This window comes from Leptodactylus fuscus, chromosome 7 (genome assembly GCF_031893055.1).
Source record: "Leptodactylus fuscus isolate aLepFus1 chromosome 7, aLepFus1.hap2, whole genome shotgun sequence".
In the NCBI taxonomy this organism is placed as follows: Eukaryota; Metazoa; Chordata; class Amphibia; order Anura; family Leptodactylidae; genus Leptodactylus; species Leptodactylus fuscus.
In genome coordinates this window covers 122,216,428-122,234,953 of record NC_134271.1, presented here as the reverse complement: position 1 = coordinate 122,234,953, position 18,526 = coordinate 122,216,428, and the positions used below count along the sequence as shown (strand labels likewise).

Sequence of the window (18,526 nt, the reverse complement as noted above, 5' to 3'; positions counted from 1 at the left end):
TCCTGATAACGGGAAGTGACACCCTATAGGATCCAGGTGAGACCACACCATCTCTACTCCCTCCAAGTTACGCCCCTCGGTGGATCACATAATTTCATTTGCCTTGGCAGCAGCTGCCTGACACTGACAATAAAGGATAGCTAGATAAAGTCTTTTCCAGGGGCCGTCTTACCTAGTACTTTACTATTAAGTACAAAATGCATAACCTTACATTTGTATGTCATGGAAATGAGACTTAGGCTTGGTTCACATCTGTGCAAGGGTTTCCATTGGGGGGGTCTGCTTGAAGACACCCCCCCCCCCAAACGGAAACCTAATACGCATAAAAAAGCAGTTACCTTAGGAAACCCGCAGATCCCATAGACTATAATGGGGTCCGCCGAAAAGAGCGAAAAATGTGGAGAAAAAAAGCACACTTTGCATCGCTTTTCTCTCCGCATTTTTCATGTGAATCCATACGGGATGGAGACCGGGCGCAGATGTGAACCAAGCCTTAGACTCTTATACTGAGAAGATCATGAGAACACAGGAACTTAGTTACCTAAAAGAAAAAGCATACCTTTACCCCCCACATTGCTATGTATCATGTTCATATGCCTGTCGTATCACACTCTCATACAGGAGAAGATAAATCTCAGGAGGGCACCAACGATGGGGAGAAGCCACAGAAGTCTTACTCCACATCTTTAATCACTCTATAGAAAATTCTGCTAAATTTGGACATTGAGCTTCACATATGTGTATCCTGCTCCTATGCACTAATATGTAGGATAATACATACCGTATTTTACGGACTATAAGGCGCACTGGACTATAAGCCGCATTGCCCATGAGCGCCTTATAGTCCGTCTCGGTTCATATATAAGGCGCACCGGACTATAAGCCGCAGTCCGGTGCACATTATATCTTATTGAAAGCGGCGGCAGGCAGACTTTGCCAGCGGCCGCTTAACCCCCCGCGTGCCAGCCGCTTCTATTGGAAGCGCTTGGCAGGCGAGGAGGGGCTCTATCAGCAAAATCATGCTGATAGAGCCCAACCGTAAACGTTAGGTTGATGATATTGCGCATGCGCCCCGGCCATTATCAGCGAGCGCCGGAGGAGAAGGACGGAACATCGGAGGCAGAGGAGGCCTGAATGCCCGCCCGCCCTGCACCGCTGGGTAAGTTTCACGTTCTGTTTCAGGCCGGCGTGACAGCAGGGCTGCCGGACACTTCCTATTCATTTCTATGGGAGCCGACATGCGAGCGCTCCCCATAGAAATGAATGGACTGCTTTTTTCCATTCATTTCTATAGGGAGCGCTCGCATGCCGGCTCCCATAGAAATGAATGGGAAGTGTCTGTCCATTCATTTCTATGGGGAGCGCTCGCATGCCTGCTCCCATAGAAATGAATAGGAAGTGTCCGGCAGCCCTGCTGTAACGCCGGCGTGTACGGCTGTGATACACGCCGGCATTCGGTAGTGTGAATGCACCCTTACGGTGCCTTTTATGTATGTATGGAAGCGGCACGCAGTCTTTGCCGCCGCTTCCATCCATATATAAGCCGCACCGGACTATAAGGTTAGGTTTTTATGTGCGGCTTATAGTCCGGAAAATACGGTATATATAAATTACCTCGTACTGTTCCTATACTGGTCTCTATGATCAGTGCAGGAAAGAGAATGGATACTCATTCCCAGCACTATGGAAAACATATACCTCTGTTTTGCCACAAGTTTCTATGCATTCAAGACACAGACTCAGTTGATTTCTTGCTCTATTTTTTTTCTGAAGCGATCATCTGTGTCTCCACGCTGAAGGCCACCGGTTATGTGCTATGATTTATGGGAAGCAAGAAGAGAAGACATCCCAGAGACGTGCCAATGCAGAAATGGAGAGAAGGTAAAGTAAGGACATCCTGACAAGATGAGACACCACGGCCACTGGAGAGGTGCAGCACAAGGCTACATGACCTGTTATGATCACAAATTACCTGACCGTTCCCTTTCCAACTGAGATCACAGTAATTCGGTTAAGGACTTGCTGTAGGCTAAATATAGGGACGTGGTAAATATGATTTACCATTTACTAGCGACTGGGCAAGCAGGTATACACTAGAAATGGAAAGTATTTAAAGGAAACTTGTCACACAGGAAATGCAATGTGGTCTGCAAGCAGCATGATATAGAGCTGGAGCAGCGGAGCAGACTGATATACTGCTTACCTCTACATTATAGAAATAGCTTAGAGTAGGGGCTCCCATAACTCCAACCTGGTGATGGGGACTTATTCCTGTCTTAGGCTGAGCTCCCACGTTGCGGAAGCACAGCTTTTTTTTTGTTGTTGCAGATTTTGTTGCGGTTTTTAGAGCCAAAGCCAAGAATGGCTACAAAAGTATTGAGAAATATATAGGAAGTTCTTATACTTCTCCCTTCTGCTCAATCCACTCCTGACTTTAGCTAAAAAAAACTGCAACAAAAAAAAAAAAAAAAGCTGCATTTCTGCAACATGGGGCCTCAGCCTTAGCAGTGATTTGCAGAGATGGAAATAAACCTTGAAGTAAATGGAGAAAAAAAAAGTAAAAGAAAGTGTCCTGACTTACCTTGAAGTTATTTTCTTTTGGTTTTCTCCTCATGATCACATTGAAGGTTTCATAGACATCCTCAGCCCCATTCTGAATGGTGTTTGTCATGTCCTGCTGATACTGATTGGGGTCAAGAAACACCCGGAAAGTCCTTGTATCTCCTTTAAGTTTGGGTTTAGGTTCAGGACCTTAAATAAATAAATACAATAAGTACAATGAGGGTTTGCGTAGCAGCTTTTATAGTTACTGTCAGGCATGGCTTTATGGTTTACATTAGAGCTACTTACCTTCCTCGATGACTCGCCCCTTTTCATCCAGCATGCCTTGAATCTCGCACCCTCGTACATACATCAGACCAGTCTGCTCTACAATGGATTGTCTCCTGTCAATCTTAGTGCCATATAGTAGCATCGGCCGCAGAGTGATCAGGAAGCAGACATCATGTTTCCGAAGACCTAAGAATACAAAGAGAGGTTATATACTGTATATGCTTTGCATCTGATAATCTACAATAGATGATTGTTGTGGTAAATTTAGCGCTGCCTTACAGTCAACAATAATAATTTACACGTAAAAATCCGTTTATTGGGATATGCAAATGACACTCATTAAGCACACCCACGTCATAACCTATCGCTGCCCTTTAGTAAATTCTGTTCACTTCCCTCACCTTCTGCCTTGTGTAGGTATCCGACGCTGCGCTATACAGGGATGAAATCTCACTCGTTTGCAATTGATTCTGCCACTTAAGGCAGAGCCGACTGCACATGCTCGGTCTGCCATTTTGGGGTGGTCTGTTACACGAGCGTACTGTACTGCGCAGATTTCATCCCCGTATATTGCAGTGTTGGATGCTTACACAAGACAGAAGATCAGAAGATGAAGAGGGCTGTGAAGAGAATTAACTAAGGGGTGGCGACAGGATACGACACGGGTGTGCTTGGAGCATAGGGGGAACGCCCCCTGCTATCCCTGAGTGTAATCTGCATATCGCAATAAAATGATTTTTACAAAAACAGTGGGGAGAAGAAGAGAATGGAAGGTAAAAGAGTAGACTAGTCTTTTTAAAGGCTATTCCAATGTGCCATTAGTTCTAAGGGTGATTTCTTTTTTTTCTAATGATAGACTCCCTTTAAGGGACAATACACAGAGCCATTTCCCGTCCCGAGTGAGCTCACAGCATTGTAATGATTTGTGATACCGTGGGTTCAGTTCACAGGAACTGCAGTCGGAAAATCACACAGACTGGATTCCCTACATGGACAAAACCATGTGAATCGACCAATTGTATTAGTGTTATGTTACATTTTACTCCATGGCACTATCACTATGAAATAAAAGCATAAAGTATCACATTATTATACAGGGGTCACTGAGCCCTCACAATGGGCTGACCATGTGCTGTGTATACGGGACGCAGAGCAAGCAGTATTAGGAAGGAAGGACGGACGGAAGGAAGGACGGTAGGAAGGAAGGAAGGATGGAAGGAAGCAAGGACAGAAGGAAGGAAGGAAGGAAGGAAGGAAGAAAGGAAGCAAGCAAGGACGGAAGGAAGGACGGACGGACGGACGGACGGAAGGAAGGAAGGAAGGAAGAATTTATCAAGCCCTTTGTGCCAGATTTTGGGCATCAAACAACTGCAGAAAATACACTACGATGGAAAAAGACACACCCAATACAAATACACAGACGGAAATAAATCCTAGACACATCTCCATGTCTGTTAAACACTTTGGATGGCCATCAACACAATCTTGCTTTATAAACCTGCCAGCCATCTGGCGATTGAGTGGGGCACACGTACTGCCCAGCTGTTGGCATGGCTCACTCAGTAATGGTCAGTCACACGGAGGTTACTTGCTGTGCCAACAGAGGTCACCTTAAGTGTGAGGCTCCTGCCAGAGGACTTACGGGGATATGTTGTGCTGCCCGCTGCCAGCTGGCACTATCCTGCACACTACTAACTGGACCTTCAACATAGAAATCACATTTTGCTGTATCAGCTGCACTGACATCCCATAACCTGAAACATGCTTATTTTTAGGAGTCGAGCACCAGGGCAGGACCTCTTGGAACACAGACATAAATCTCTCATCATGTCCATTATAAAGCCATCAGCGAGGAAATAAACTGACCTCCATGTCCTCACTCTGATCCCTTGTGTATACCAGTCCATTACCTTATTCACAAACACACTTAATTGGGGCCAATTCACAGGAGCCAAGGGAATTTGTATTGTACTGTACAGGTGGACCTATAGCAGCCTATGGGGCTATACTGTGTTTCCATATGGATGGGAATTTATATGAAGCCTATTCCTGGCAGATTATACACTGGCATGATCCACAATTCACTGCTATGGGGCTACCAAGTCTGTCATCTCCAGCAGCCTCACAGCAGTGAATGGTCACAAGGAGGGGGCAGAGGACGCCTTCGTTCCCCTGTTCTTTTGATCTGGTCCAACCACTATAGATAGAGGATAAGTGTCCTTAATGGCACAAACCCTGTTCACATTAGACAAGCCCCTTAACTTTATGCATTTTGTGGAAACATTATGTTACTATATAGACATTTTCTTATTCATGCCTACCTATAACTATTTCACAGTTCAGTGACGGAAATATGTCAGGGCTCTTGAGTTGCGAGACAAGTTGTACTTTTTATTGGTATTAATGTTTGGTATGTTTGACTTTTTATTCCTATTTTTTGGGGAATCCAAAATCCATTCATTTGTGCATTGCGGTATTCACCATACAGGATAAATATCACTATTTTTGGATAGTGGGGGTTTATAGGCACATGGAGATACAAATTTCGTTTTTTGCTTAAATTATGTGTTTTTAAACTTAAACTTTTTTAATTTTTTTTTTTTTTTTTTTTTTTTTTTTTTTTTACATGTCCCACAAGGGGACTCGAACTTGGGCTCTTTGATCCCCAGTGCAATGTACTAGTTTCCCTATGGGAAGTGTGCATAGGCAGCTATATGCCCTGTGCGACGTAATAGTATGGCACAGACCTTTAACCACCTCCAACAAGCCCAGCTCTTTACGTCATTTAGTAGGCGCTGCTCCATGGATTCTGCCAATGGTGGAATTTTTTTCTCTAGCCCCCACCTTTCCCAAACAATCAATGCTGTTAGTTTTGGTATCTGATATACTATTTAGGCTCTGCACTGTCAGGCAGCAGACAAGGGGTGGGATTCTGATGACACTGGCTGCCCCTGACTGGAGCTCTGAATCACACCCCTGCCCGACATTGCACTTCTGACAGTACAGAGCTGAAAAAGCACATCAGGCACCAAAACTACCTGCACTTGTTGCACAGAAATGGTGAGAGCTAGAGAAAAAATTCCAACTGTGCTGGAATCAGAGGAGCGACGCCTATTAATACATGAACTTGAATTGGTAGAAGGTGGTGAAAGGTCCTATTTAAAGGCTTACTTCTAAGTCACTGACAAGATGGCTAACTGTTCCTAAGTCTCGACCACTATGGTGGAACCTACAAGGACAGCCTAGCAGTGCTACTCCATGCGGTTCCTGTCCAATAGGAGAATGAATGGGAGCTGTAAAAACAGCATAGCACAGCTGGGTTACACTATTTTCATAGCTTCAGAGTTCTGCAAACAGCTTACCTAAATGTACTACACCGTTTCCATACTTTTATTCTACTCTATGGGAGATACGGAAATAGTGGAACAGCACCACCGCTACGGTTCGAAATAAGGAGAGAGGATTCCCATCTTGGCAGCAATTTGTAGCCATGACAATTATCCTTTAATGCTATATTACTTGTAGTGGTACAAGGGGAGGATGAGGGGTGACAAACAGAACTTGTAACATGTTTCTACAAGCCAGGTTAGGGGGCGTTCAGACTACCGTCAGTGTCCGACAGGAAGTGTCCGCTCCTAGTGTCCGTTCAAAATCTCGCACAGACATTAGGAGCGGACACTAGCTGTGTCCGTGACACTTTTCATTCATTTAAATGGCGATCGGGTGCGTTCGTTTGCACTCCGTGCCCTTCCTTAGTGTGACGCTCCCTTATCACTGCTATGGCAGCTTTTACAAACATGTACAGTCCTATGAAAAAGTTTGGGCACCCCTATTAATCTTAATCATTTTTAGTTCTAAATATTTTGGTATTTGCAACAGCCATTTCAGTTTGATATATCTAATAACTGATGGAGACAGTAATATTTCAGGATTGAAATGAGGTTTATTGTACTAACAGAAAATGCGCAATATGCATTAAACCAAAATTTGACCGGTGCAAAAGTATGGGCACCTCAACAGAAAAGTGACATTAATATTTAGTAGATCCTCCTTTTGCAAAGATAACAGCCTCTAGTCGCTTCCTGTAGCTTTTAATCAGTTCCTGGATCCTGGATAAAGGTATTTTGGACAAACAATTCAAGTTCAGTTAAGTTAGATGGTCGCCGAGCATGGACAGCCCGCTTCAAATCATCCCACAGATGTTCAATGATATTCAGGTCTGGGGACTGGGATGGCCATTCCAGAACATTGTAATTGTTCCTCTGCATGAATGCCTGAGGATTTGGAGCGGTGTTTTGGATCATTGTCTTGCTGAAATATCCATCCCCGGCGTAACTTCAACTTTGTCACTGATTCTTGAACATTATTCTCAAGAATCTGCTGATACTGAGTGGAATCCATGCGACCCTCAACTTTAACAAGATTCCCGATGCCGGCATTGGCCACACAGCCCCAAAGCATGATGGAACCTCCACAAAATTTTACAGTGGGTAGCATGTGTTTTTCTTGGAATGCTGTTTCTTTTTGGACGCCATGCATAACGCCTTTTTTTTATAACCAAACAACTCAATTTTTGTTTCCAAAATGAAGCTGCCTTGTCCAAATGTGCTTTTTCATACCTCAGGCAACTCTATTTGTGGCGTACGTGCAGAAACAGCTTCTTTCTCATCACTCTCCCATACAGCTTCTATTTGTGCAAAGTGCGCTGTATAGTTGACCGATGCACAGTGACACCATCTGCAGCAAGATGATGCTGCAGCTCTTTGGAGGTGGTCTGTGGATTGTCCTTGACTGTTCTCACCATTCTTCTTCTCTGCCTTTCTGATATTTTTCTTGGCCTGCCACTTCTGGGCTTAACAAGAACTGTCCCTGTGGTCTTCCATTTCCTTACTATGTTCCTCACAGTGGAAACTGACAGGTTAAATCTCTGAGACAACGTTTTGTATCCTTCCCCTGAACAACTATGTTGAACAATCTTTGTTTTCAGATCATTTGAGAGCGGGCTGTCCATGTTCGGCGACCATCTAACTTAACTGAACTTGAATTGTTTTGTAGAAAGAAATGGTCCAAAATACCTTCATCCAGGATCCAGGAACTGATTAAAAGCTACAGGAAGCGACTAGAGGCTGTTATCTTTGCAAAAGGAGGCTGTACTAAATATTAATGTCACTTTTCTGTTGAGGTGCCCATATTTTTGCACCGGTCAAATTTTGGTTTAATGCATATTGCGCATTTTCTGTTAGTACAATAAACCTCATTTCAATCCTGAAATATTACTGTGTCCATCAGTTATTAGATATATCAAACTGAAATGGCTGTTGCAAACACCAAAATATTTAGAACTAAAAATGATTAAGATTAATAGGGGTGCCCAAACTTTTTCATAGGACTGTATACTGCATTGGCTACAGAGGTCTTGTGCGCGATCTCCACGTGTTATACAAAGTGTCAAAATGGGTCACTGGGCAGTAGCCTAAGTTATACAACACAACAAGACAGGGAATAAAGATGATATCCTCATATTTATTATAGGACTCGGAGTACGTCATATTTAGCATACGATTTTCCCATCATAAAAGTTGCTACATATTAGACGAACGTTATCTGATTTTGGTGGGAGCGACAAGCCATTTAAGGTGTATGGAGGCCTCCTGACTTTACCCTGAGGACAGATGGGGAAAAAAGGATAATCAGTTGGATATGAACATGGCTGATACAGTTCAGATATCTGGCAGCAGCGTCCCCATTCCGCACACATGCACACTCAGCCAGGACAAGTGTGTACATTTATGGGGGAAAGACTGAACTGCTGTTGGGCAAACAAGTCGGCCTTCGGATATATAAAGTGTATGGCCAGACTTAGGCTATGTTCACGTCTGCGCTAAAGTCTGCTGGAGACTCCGCCACAAAAACAGACAGAAATAGGGAGAGTGAAAACTCCTGCACGGTTTAAGTATTAAAAACTACGTACACTTGATGGCCCCCATTATACGCTAACTATAGTGTCCGGTGTGTTAGCGGCGCAGATGTGAATCTAGCCGAAGGCGGTCAGGTCACGCTGGGAGTTTTAGCGTCACAGAATAGTCGCAGGTCTGAGAGCACATAACAGCCTGATAGGACATGTCATAAAACAATGATGGGTGGGTTCTGGCTGCGGGCGTGTCTTGGAGGAGCATACAGCAATATATTACCTGCCATAATGTAGCAGCTCGGTCTGAATTCCATTTGCTCACACAGTCCACAATTCTTCTATGCAATGTTAAGTAGGAAAATACATAAATCAATACTTTATTGCTGCAGTGTGAAGATCTGCTGCATAACGGAAAATACTAAAAAAAATTGAGAAGTGCATAAAATGTTGTTGGATCCAGCAGCCAATGCGGTTACTGAGCCGTCTGTCATGGACTTGTGCCTAGGCTGTTTTTCTGACAGTCACTGAAGCACAAAATGTAAAGCGTGCCAGGATAACCGAAGAGGGAGAACATAAATAATCCTATAAGGCCTCTATCACAGCAAGCGGGTAGTGCAACAAAAGAAGAATTTCACGTGTCAATGTGGTGGAGGCAATTTTATCTGCAAGCAATACATGACCCTTAAAGAGACTCCATTGCCTGAACCTAGCCCTGTACATAGACAAGTAAGGGTCACCTGACTCAAACAGTTTTTTTCCATTGTAAACTGGGGTCTCTGTTTGCCAAGATTTGGTGACCACTTTTGAGGGCATTGCCACTTACTTCTATAGAGCAATAGTAATGCCCTTGTTGCTCCTAAGTGCTCATTTGCTTACTGACAAAAACAGCGATATCTCGGGTACAGAGACACCAATTCATAAGGGGAAACCACTGCTTGAGTCAGGGGACCCTAACCAATGTATTTGCAGGGCTGGGGTGATATGCTGGGGTCTGGTGACACTCTCCCCATACAGTAGCTCTCCAGTGATTTTCATTTTTTTCCCCAATAAATATAATTCATCCAGTCTTCCCTTAATTATTCCTTTCTATCTGGATCCTCAGCAGTAAATTCGTGTGACCTGATAACATCTATCCCCCTGACTTTGTATATGATGGACTGTACCACACGGGTTCTCCATGGGGAGAAACTACTGATGAGCAGACTGTTATAATGAAGTAGCTCACAGCTTAGCCTCCATAACTATATCCTTGTAGTCTTAGATTATTTAAAGGGGTTGTCCTATCTCAGGGATCCTATCTATACTGCTAGTTTATGTGGATTTAAAACTTTTCCTAAATACATTGCTTCAGCAAAACTGCTTTGTTTGGCCGCTATCTGAGATTATTCACTTCAATGCCTACACCGTCTCTTCATAACCACGGACCTGCGGATGGTCTTATCTCTGCGCCCAGGACAAGTGACGTAGCTTCCTGCTCTCAGGAGGGAGGGGGAGCTGAGTGCTCGGGAGCTTGTATTTCTGAGCTCTATCTCTCGCCCAGGACAAGTGACGTAGTTCCCTGCTTTCAGGAGGGAGAGGGAGCTGAGTGCTTGGTGCTTGTATTTCTGAGCTCTTTATCTCTCCGCCCAGGACAAGTGACGTAGCTTCCTGCTCTCAGGAGGGAGGGGGAGCTGCTTGCTTGGAACACTTTGTATTTCTGAGCTGTTTATCTCCCTCTTCCAGTTATCAGTCTGCTAATTGAATTTTGCTGATAAGGGCTGATAAGGAAGTCTGTTACCTCTGTATGTAACACAGACCTAAAACTGAGTTTATTGCAAGCTGACTCTTGGTCCTGTAGCATGTAAGTTTGGGATTCTCATCACCTATCAAATCCAGCTCTGCCACAAGGGTCAGTATTAGGTCCTCATTTGTTTAATATCTTTATTAATGACTTGGTAGAGGGGTTACAAAGCAGGGTTATTTGCAGATGATACTAAACTTTGTAAGGTAATCAATAATGAGGAGGATAGTAGAATATTACAAGGGGATCTAAGGAAGCTGGAAGCATGGGCGAAGACTTGGCAAATGAAGTTTAATGTTGACAAATGTAAAGTAATGCACTTTGGGCAACGTAATAAAATGTATGACTATGTACTTAATAGTAAATTACTGGCTAAGACTGACAGTAACATAGAATCTTGGGGATTTTGGTGGACAGCAAGCTTACCTTTAGTGACCATTGTCAGGCAGCTGCTGCCAAGGAACATAAAATTATGGGATGCATCAAAAGAGGTCTAGATTCTCATGACAAGGACATAGTTATGCCTCTATACAAATCACTGGTGTGGCCACACTTAGAATATTGTGCGCAAATTTGGGCCCCGATATTCAAGAAAGACATAAGTGAACTTGAAAAAGTGCAAAGACGGGCAACCAAAATGATTAGGGGAATGGGTGGACTGGAGTACAACAATAGATTAACAAACTTGGGGTTATTCAGTTTAGAGAAAAGACGTCTACGGGGAGATCTAATAATGTACAAATACATGAAGGGACAATACAAAGAACTTTCTAAGGACATTTTTACTCCTAGGCCAGTGACAGTGACAAGAGGACATCCACTACGTCTGGAGGAGAGAAGGTTTCACCAGAAACATAGAAGGGGATTCTTCACAGTAAGAACAGCGAGGCTCTGGAAGTATCTGCCCCGGGAAGTGGTGATGGTGGATTCACTGAATAAGTTCAAAGAGGGCCTGGAGGTCTTTCTTGAAGAGAAAAATATAATGGGTTATGGTCTCTAGATTTTAAGGGCACATTGATCCAGGGTTTTTATACTGACTGCCAGATAGGAGTCGGGAAGGATTTTTTTCCCTGAATTGCGGCAATTGGCATAAGCCTCATGGGGTTTTTTGCCTTCCCCTGGATAAACTCTATAGGGATTGTAGGTTTATAGGTTGGACTTCATGGACTGATGTCTTTATTCAACCTCATCTACTATGTAACTATGTAACATCAGCTTCATGTTGTGCATCTTCCAGTGATACTGTGCTAATTTATTTACAACCATTCCTCATTAATGGCTGCAAACATGTACTGCTATGAAGAGAGCTAGCAGAGCAAGTGAAACCCCGCCCACCAATTTACTGAGAAAACCAGGAAGTGAACAGAGCAGACAGCCTGCAGGTTGGTGAACAGGGGAGTTGGGAATACCCCTTTAATAGAATATGGTAAGTCTCTAGATGCCCATGTCATGCTGTACTGATGAATCACACCCAAGAGAAAGAGATATAAAAGCCAAGATGGAATCTCAGGGATATGAGGAGTAAACATCAAAAAATGGTGGAGAGTGACAAACTGGTGATAGGTGCAGGGATAAAAAGCGCAAAATCCCAAGCCAGATGTGAGCAGAGCACAGCATTGTGAGTGAATCCACATCACTGAAAATAATAGAGGCAATACACAGCTTTCTGGTCTGTCTTAGTGCACGGCGTACTCTCATTGACCAATGACTGAAAGAAGCTAAATTGTGCCTTTGTTTATGTAATACAATATATGGTAAGCTACCAGTATATAATAAGTTAGAGACTCTTCCGTGTATTATGAGTTATCTGCCAGCTTGATTCCACATTTGCTCATTACGACTCCCCTAATATACCCTCCATTTCTCACTATACCTCTAGGGGGATCTTCTAATCTTTTATTTAGACATCCCAAGTTTTCCCATTAGAAATCATCAGAGAACACCCAAACATATACAGAGTACATACAGTTACAGCTGCACAGTCCTCTGTACCCATTGTCATATATAAGAGTGCAAGGAGAAATTAGGAAGCTGAACTTTCAGTGTCATAGTGACAATTCCAGAAAACAAGGTCATCTGACCCATCTCACAGCCACAGTGAGTCGAGAGAGGGCCACGTATGCACAACCTCTCCATTCACATCCAGAGGACTTTCAAGAATAGCCGAAGTCCCTATTCACAAGCACAGTCCTTTCTATGTTCACTGTGGCTGCCAGATGGGGGTTGTAGCATCCTTGTGCGCCCCCCATGGATCAGAATTTACGACATATACAGTGGCTATGCCATAAATGTACCAGATGGGAATCTCTCTAAGTCTCTTGTTACAACTAGTACAACACTGGAGCCTGGAGAAGTGAGAAACCAATGTACAGAAGGTATGGAAAACTCCTATACTGCCCTCGTCCACCATCTAGTGGATAGTCTGAGGGCCAAAGTATGGAACTACCAATAGGACGAGACAGAAGAGAAACAGATAGGAATAAAAAGGTAAAAATCACACCGGATCTACAAAATGTATGCATGGTAAACTAAATACCTGCTCATGAATATTCATTACTTACAAAGCAGATTGTCCAGTCCTGTGACTTCTTATCTACTAACAGTCAATATGATTGGAGAAAGTCTTATCTTAAAGACGTCCTCTTTCACAGTACAGCTCTATAGAACAGTACCTTCCGGGGGTGCTCCTTAACACCCAGTTATGACGCCATTTCCCCATTGTGGGACTATTAAAGGATTATCTTGTCTTATCTTATGGAATTGGAGAGAACTGTATTTGTGCGACTTTCTTCCATGCTTTGTTTACAGCGTTCACTGTACAGCCAGAATAACGTCACCTGTATTCTACAGGACATCATATAGTTGTACTTATGTGTTACAAATCCAAAACTTTCCAAAGTTACCATATTCTGACACCCTTATCTCTTTTATATCTACATCTACATGGATGCATAGGGTGTGCTTTTTGCAGGGCCAGATGTACCTTTTATTTATACCAATTTGGGACATGTCTATTTGCTCTTGAAGGTCTATTCACATACAGCTGATTTGAGGCAGAAATTTCCGAAATAAAACAGTTCATGTTAATGGAGTAGTTTTAGCAATAAACACAGAAATTTGCACAAGCTACATTTTTTGCAACAAATTCTGCAGGGTGTGACTATATCCTTAGGTTCATTCGCTTCTACATTACATTTCCCAAAAAGAGCTCAGTAAACCACCGAAGATCTTATTTTCCTGAATCATCCCATAATAATGTATCATAATAAAACATTGACTAGAACTCAATCACAAGAGATGTTGATGAAGCTTATACGAGAAACTTAAAGGGTCAAAAACTATGTGCAAACAAATAATAGACAATTCTAAAAACAAAAAAAAAACAAAAAAACTTTATTAGGGTATGTTCAAACCATGGAAACGTTTTCCACCCATGAACTCTCCACGGCGGGATGCCGATGTAGGGCACAGGCATCTAGTCGCGACATCCCGCTCCTGATTAGCCGCGAATGAATGGTCTAATCGGGAGGTGAGTCTCGCGCCATGGACGCGCCATGAATCTGTGGCAAGATAAGGCATGTCACTTCTTTTTCCCCTTGAAGTGAATTGGAGGCATTTTTGCAGGCGGATTTTGAGGCGGATTCCGCGTCAAAATCTGCCTACAAAAAATCTCAGTGTGAACATACCTTTAGGCTGAGGCCTCACCTTGCGGAAATGAAGCTTTTTTGTTGCAGATTTTGCTGTGTTTATTGAGCCAAAGCAAGGAGGGGATTGAGCAGAAGATAGAAGTATAAGAAGCTTCTATATATTTCCCATTCCTTTTGTAGCCATTCTTAGCTTTGGATCATGAAACCGCAGCAAAATCTGTAACCAAATCAAAACTGTGTTTCCGCAACGTGGGGCCTTAGCTGCATTCACACAAGCATTAGAGTCTCCAAAGCAGACACCGTCTAAAATCGTCGGAGAGGAAAGGACTTTTCTCTCTGCTGGTTTCAGTATAAAACGTGCAGAAAATGATAGTTTATGGGCTCTGTGGGTTTCCGCAGGTAACTGCTTTTATAGTGGACAGGGTCTCAAGTCTTTTGTGTTTCCATGTGGACCTGAAGGACGGAGACCCGAATGCTAGTGTGAACCTAGCGTAATATATCTCATCTTACAGAAGAGAAATGCTTCTTTTTGCTTTTATCAGACGGTTTCCCCTGCTCTGTCTGCCTCGAGATAGACTACAGGTCATTTGACTATTACACATGTCGATAGAAGTCTATGGAAAGAGAAGGCGTGAACAGGAAGTGCCGGAAATAAAAGACAGACAGTTTCAGGCTTTATTCAATTCACGTTATTTACATGTGTTTAACTGATGAAAAAAAAAAAAAAAAAAAGATGCAGAAAATGGATGCAAACCAGGTCTGTTTACATAGACATCAATGTTTTAAAAAAAATACAAAAAAAAAAACCAAACCCACGGATCTGGTGATGTCTATGTAAACAGACGTAAAAAAAAATGTGATCTGAATACAGCCTTAGTGTGATACTGGAGCTAAATAGGAGCTTCTGAGTAAACAAGAGTTAGGACCCATTCACCTGGTGGAATCTGCCACCGATTTTCAAGTGGACTTGTGTCTATCATTAATGGCAGATTCCTCCCTGATCCTCCCAAACATTTTTTTCAATGGAAGACAGAAATTGAAGTAGGACAGTGAAAAAAAAAATAAGCATACTGCTGGGGTGTGGGTTGTGATTAGGGCTCATACATCTGGGCCTAGTCAGTAGCAGAAAGCTGATGCTCTGCTTGTGCATTTTGGAGCGGGAAGGAAAATAAAGAGGAATATGAGGCGGGTGTCTTCCTCAAATTCCAATACATTTCCCATAGAATGAATTTAGCGTTATATAGCATATATTTCTGTGATTTTTGTATACAGTGCAGGACATGTAGTTCCCATCTAAGCTCAGAAATTGCTTAACCTCAAGGGCTAGTTCACATGTTCGGGGGTCTGCCCGGGTTTTGAGAGAGAGACGCGGCACAGGAGGGTGCTGCCACTAGGCGGAAGCTGCGGCCCAGCGCGCTGCGGCTTCCGCCTGAAGATAGGACACGTCGCTTCTTTTCTCCGCTAGCAGTAGCCCGCCGCTAGCGGAAAAAAGAAGCCCGGCGGTCTGCAAAGACCACCATTGTAAAGGGGCGGATTTTGAAGTCTTTTGAAATCCGCTGTCAAAATCCACCCCTTTGTTCACGTGTGAACTGACCCTTAAGTACCATCATGGTGTCTATCATAATGATGTGTATATTATAGTGGTGTATGATAGACACTATGATAGTACTTAAGGGTTAACTGCTAAAGACTGAACACTATAAGGCATATAATGGCAGGATATACATCCTCATGTACACATACTGTAATCTTGATTTATGCATATTTGTTGAAAGGTTAAGTACGTGTGAAAAAGTTCATGTTATTCCTACATTATCCATACCTTCCCACTCATCTTTTATCTGGTCTCTGACATTCAAGTTGATTGTGACGTCTGCTCGTACTCGAGTCGGCCAATTTTCTCCAATGTTTGGCTTGGCCACTTCCACCACTGAGAAAGCAACAATTGGCTGAGCCATACGAGCCCATCCACCAAAAACCGTACCACCATATTCAGATTGCCTGTATGGAAAGGCATGAACAATTATTCATATATACACATACAGTCCTATGAAAAAGTTTGGGCACCCCTATTAATCTTAATCATTTTTAGTTCTAAATATTTTGGTGTTTGCAGCAGACATTTCAGTTTGATATATTTAATAACTGATGGACACAGTAATATTTCAGGATTGAAATGAGGTTTATTGTACTAACAGAAAATGCGCAATATGCATTAAACCAAAATTTGACCGGTGCAAAAGTACGGGCACCTCAACAGAAAAGTGACATTAATATTTAGTACATCCTCCTTTTGCAAAGATAACAGCCTCTAGTCGCTTCCTGTAGCTTTTAATCAGTTCCTGGATCCTGGATAAAGGTATTTTGGACAAACAATTCAAGTTCAGTTAAGTTAGATGGTCGCCGAGCATGGACAGCCCGCTTCAAATCATCCCACAGATGTTCAATGATATTCAGGTCTGGGGACTGGGATGGCCATTCCAGAACATTGTAATTGTTCCTCTGCATGAATGCCTGAGGATTTGGAGCGGTGTTTTGGATCATTGTCTTGCTGAAATATCCATCCCCGGCGTAACTTCAACTTTGTCACTGATTCTTGAACATTATTCTCAAGAATCTGCTGATACTGAGTGGAATCCATGCGACTCTCAACTTTAACAAGATTCCCGATGCCGGCATTGGCCACACAGCCCCAAAGCATGATGGAACCTCCACAAAATTTTACAGTGGGTAGCATGTGTTTTTCTTGGAATGCTGTTTCTTTTTGGACGCCATGCATAACGCCTTTTTTTTATAACCAAACAACTCAATTTTTGTTTCCAAAATGAAGCTGCCTTGTCCAAATGTGCTTTTTCATACCTCAGGCAACTCTATTTGTGGCGTACGTGCAGAAACGGCTTCTTTCTCATCACTCTCCCATACAGCTTCTATTTGTGCAAAGTGCGCTGTATAGTTGACCGATGCACAGTGACACCATCTGCAGCAAGATGATGCTGCAGCTCTTTGGAGGTGGTCTGTGGATTGTCCTTGACTGTTCTCACCATTCTTCTTCTCTGCCTTTCTGATATTTTTCTTGGCCTGCCACTTCTGGGCTTAACAAGAACTGTCCCTGTGGTCTTCCATTTCCTTACTATGTTCCTCACAGTGGAAACTGACAGGTTAAATCTCTGAGACAACGTTTTGTATCCTTCCCCTGAACAACTATGTTGAACAATCTTTGTTTTCAGATCATTTGAGAGCGGGCTGTCCATGTTCGGCGACCATCAAACTTAACTGAACTTGAATTGTTTTGTAGAAAGAAATGGTCCAAAATACCTTCATCCAGGATCCAGGAACTGATGAAAAGCTACAGGAAGCGACTAGAGGCTGTTATCTCTGCAAAAGGAGGATCTACTAAATATTAATGTCACTTTTCTGTTGAGGTGCCCATATTTTTGCACCGGTCAAATTTTGGTTTAATGCATATTGCGCATTTTCTGTTAGTACAATAAACCTCATTTCAATCCTGAAATATTACTGTGTCCATCAGTTATTAGATATATCAAACTGAAATGGCTGCTGCAAACACCAAAATATTTAGAACTAAAAATGATTAAGATTAATAGGGGTGCCCAAACTTTTTCATAGGACTGTATATACAAACACTGTGCAATCAGAAAAATATTTACGGCCTAAATATTAATTACATTCATATATAAATAATAATAATTATATATATATGTACACACAAACAAAAATTATTCTAAATAAAACAGAATATGTCTTGTCCCACTTTCTCAGAACTCTGGTTATTAATAAAACAGGAGATGGCAATGTTTCGGTATGTATCCATTGAATATCACAGGGTTGGAGTAATGTCAGGTCTGGAGGTGGACAAGTATGCCTACTTGCTTAGAATAGCAGATCTGAGCTGTGAAAGGAACAGATCAAAAGACAAGCAAGCTCAGCACCCTGAAATAGCCGTGTAATATGACACAGCAGCCATGGCTCAGGTTCCAGGAGTCGTTCCTCCACATTAGCCAGGGCCACCGAGGGGATTAGTACGACTCTGTGTGCCGGGGAGTGAACAAGAATATGCAATTTTAACCATTTAATGCTCAAGATCAGGAGGCGGATGGATTCCAGAGGCCAGAACCCATTACTATCACAGGCTATTCTAACTGGCATGAAAAGTGAAATTCTCTGAAATTACTAAAATTACAAAAGGACAAGATGAAATGGGCGGTGACCTCATATGGCCCTCTGAAAACCTACAATCCACAGAAGCCTATGCCCACCAGGGATTGTGTATAACTGGCTAACCTGGCAAAGCAGCATTTGGTAGTTCTAAGCATATAATGCTTCCCAATCTCTGCA

At 42.7% G+C, this 18,526-nt stretch overlaps 1 protein-coding gene across 1 annotated transcript in view; it reads right to left on the bottom strand.

The window, feature by feature from the left end:
- Positions 1-18,526, bottom strand: part of AQR (aquarius intron-binding spliceosomal factor) — a 79,027-nt gene that overhangs the window by 27,575 nt on the left and 32,926 nt on the right. The window contains exons 17-19 of the mRNA XM_075282958.1: positions 15,993-16,171; positions 2,851-3,018; positions 2,582-2,751 (exon numbers count right to left, since the gene is read on the bottom strand). Of these exons, the coding sequence (XP_075139059.1) occupies positions 2,582-2,751; positions 2,851-3,018; positions 15,993-16,171 (517 nt within the window). The remainder of the gene's footprint in view (positions 1-2,581; positions 2,752-2,850; positions 3,019-15,992; positions 16,172-18,526) is intronic.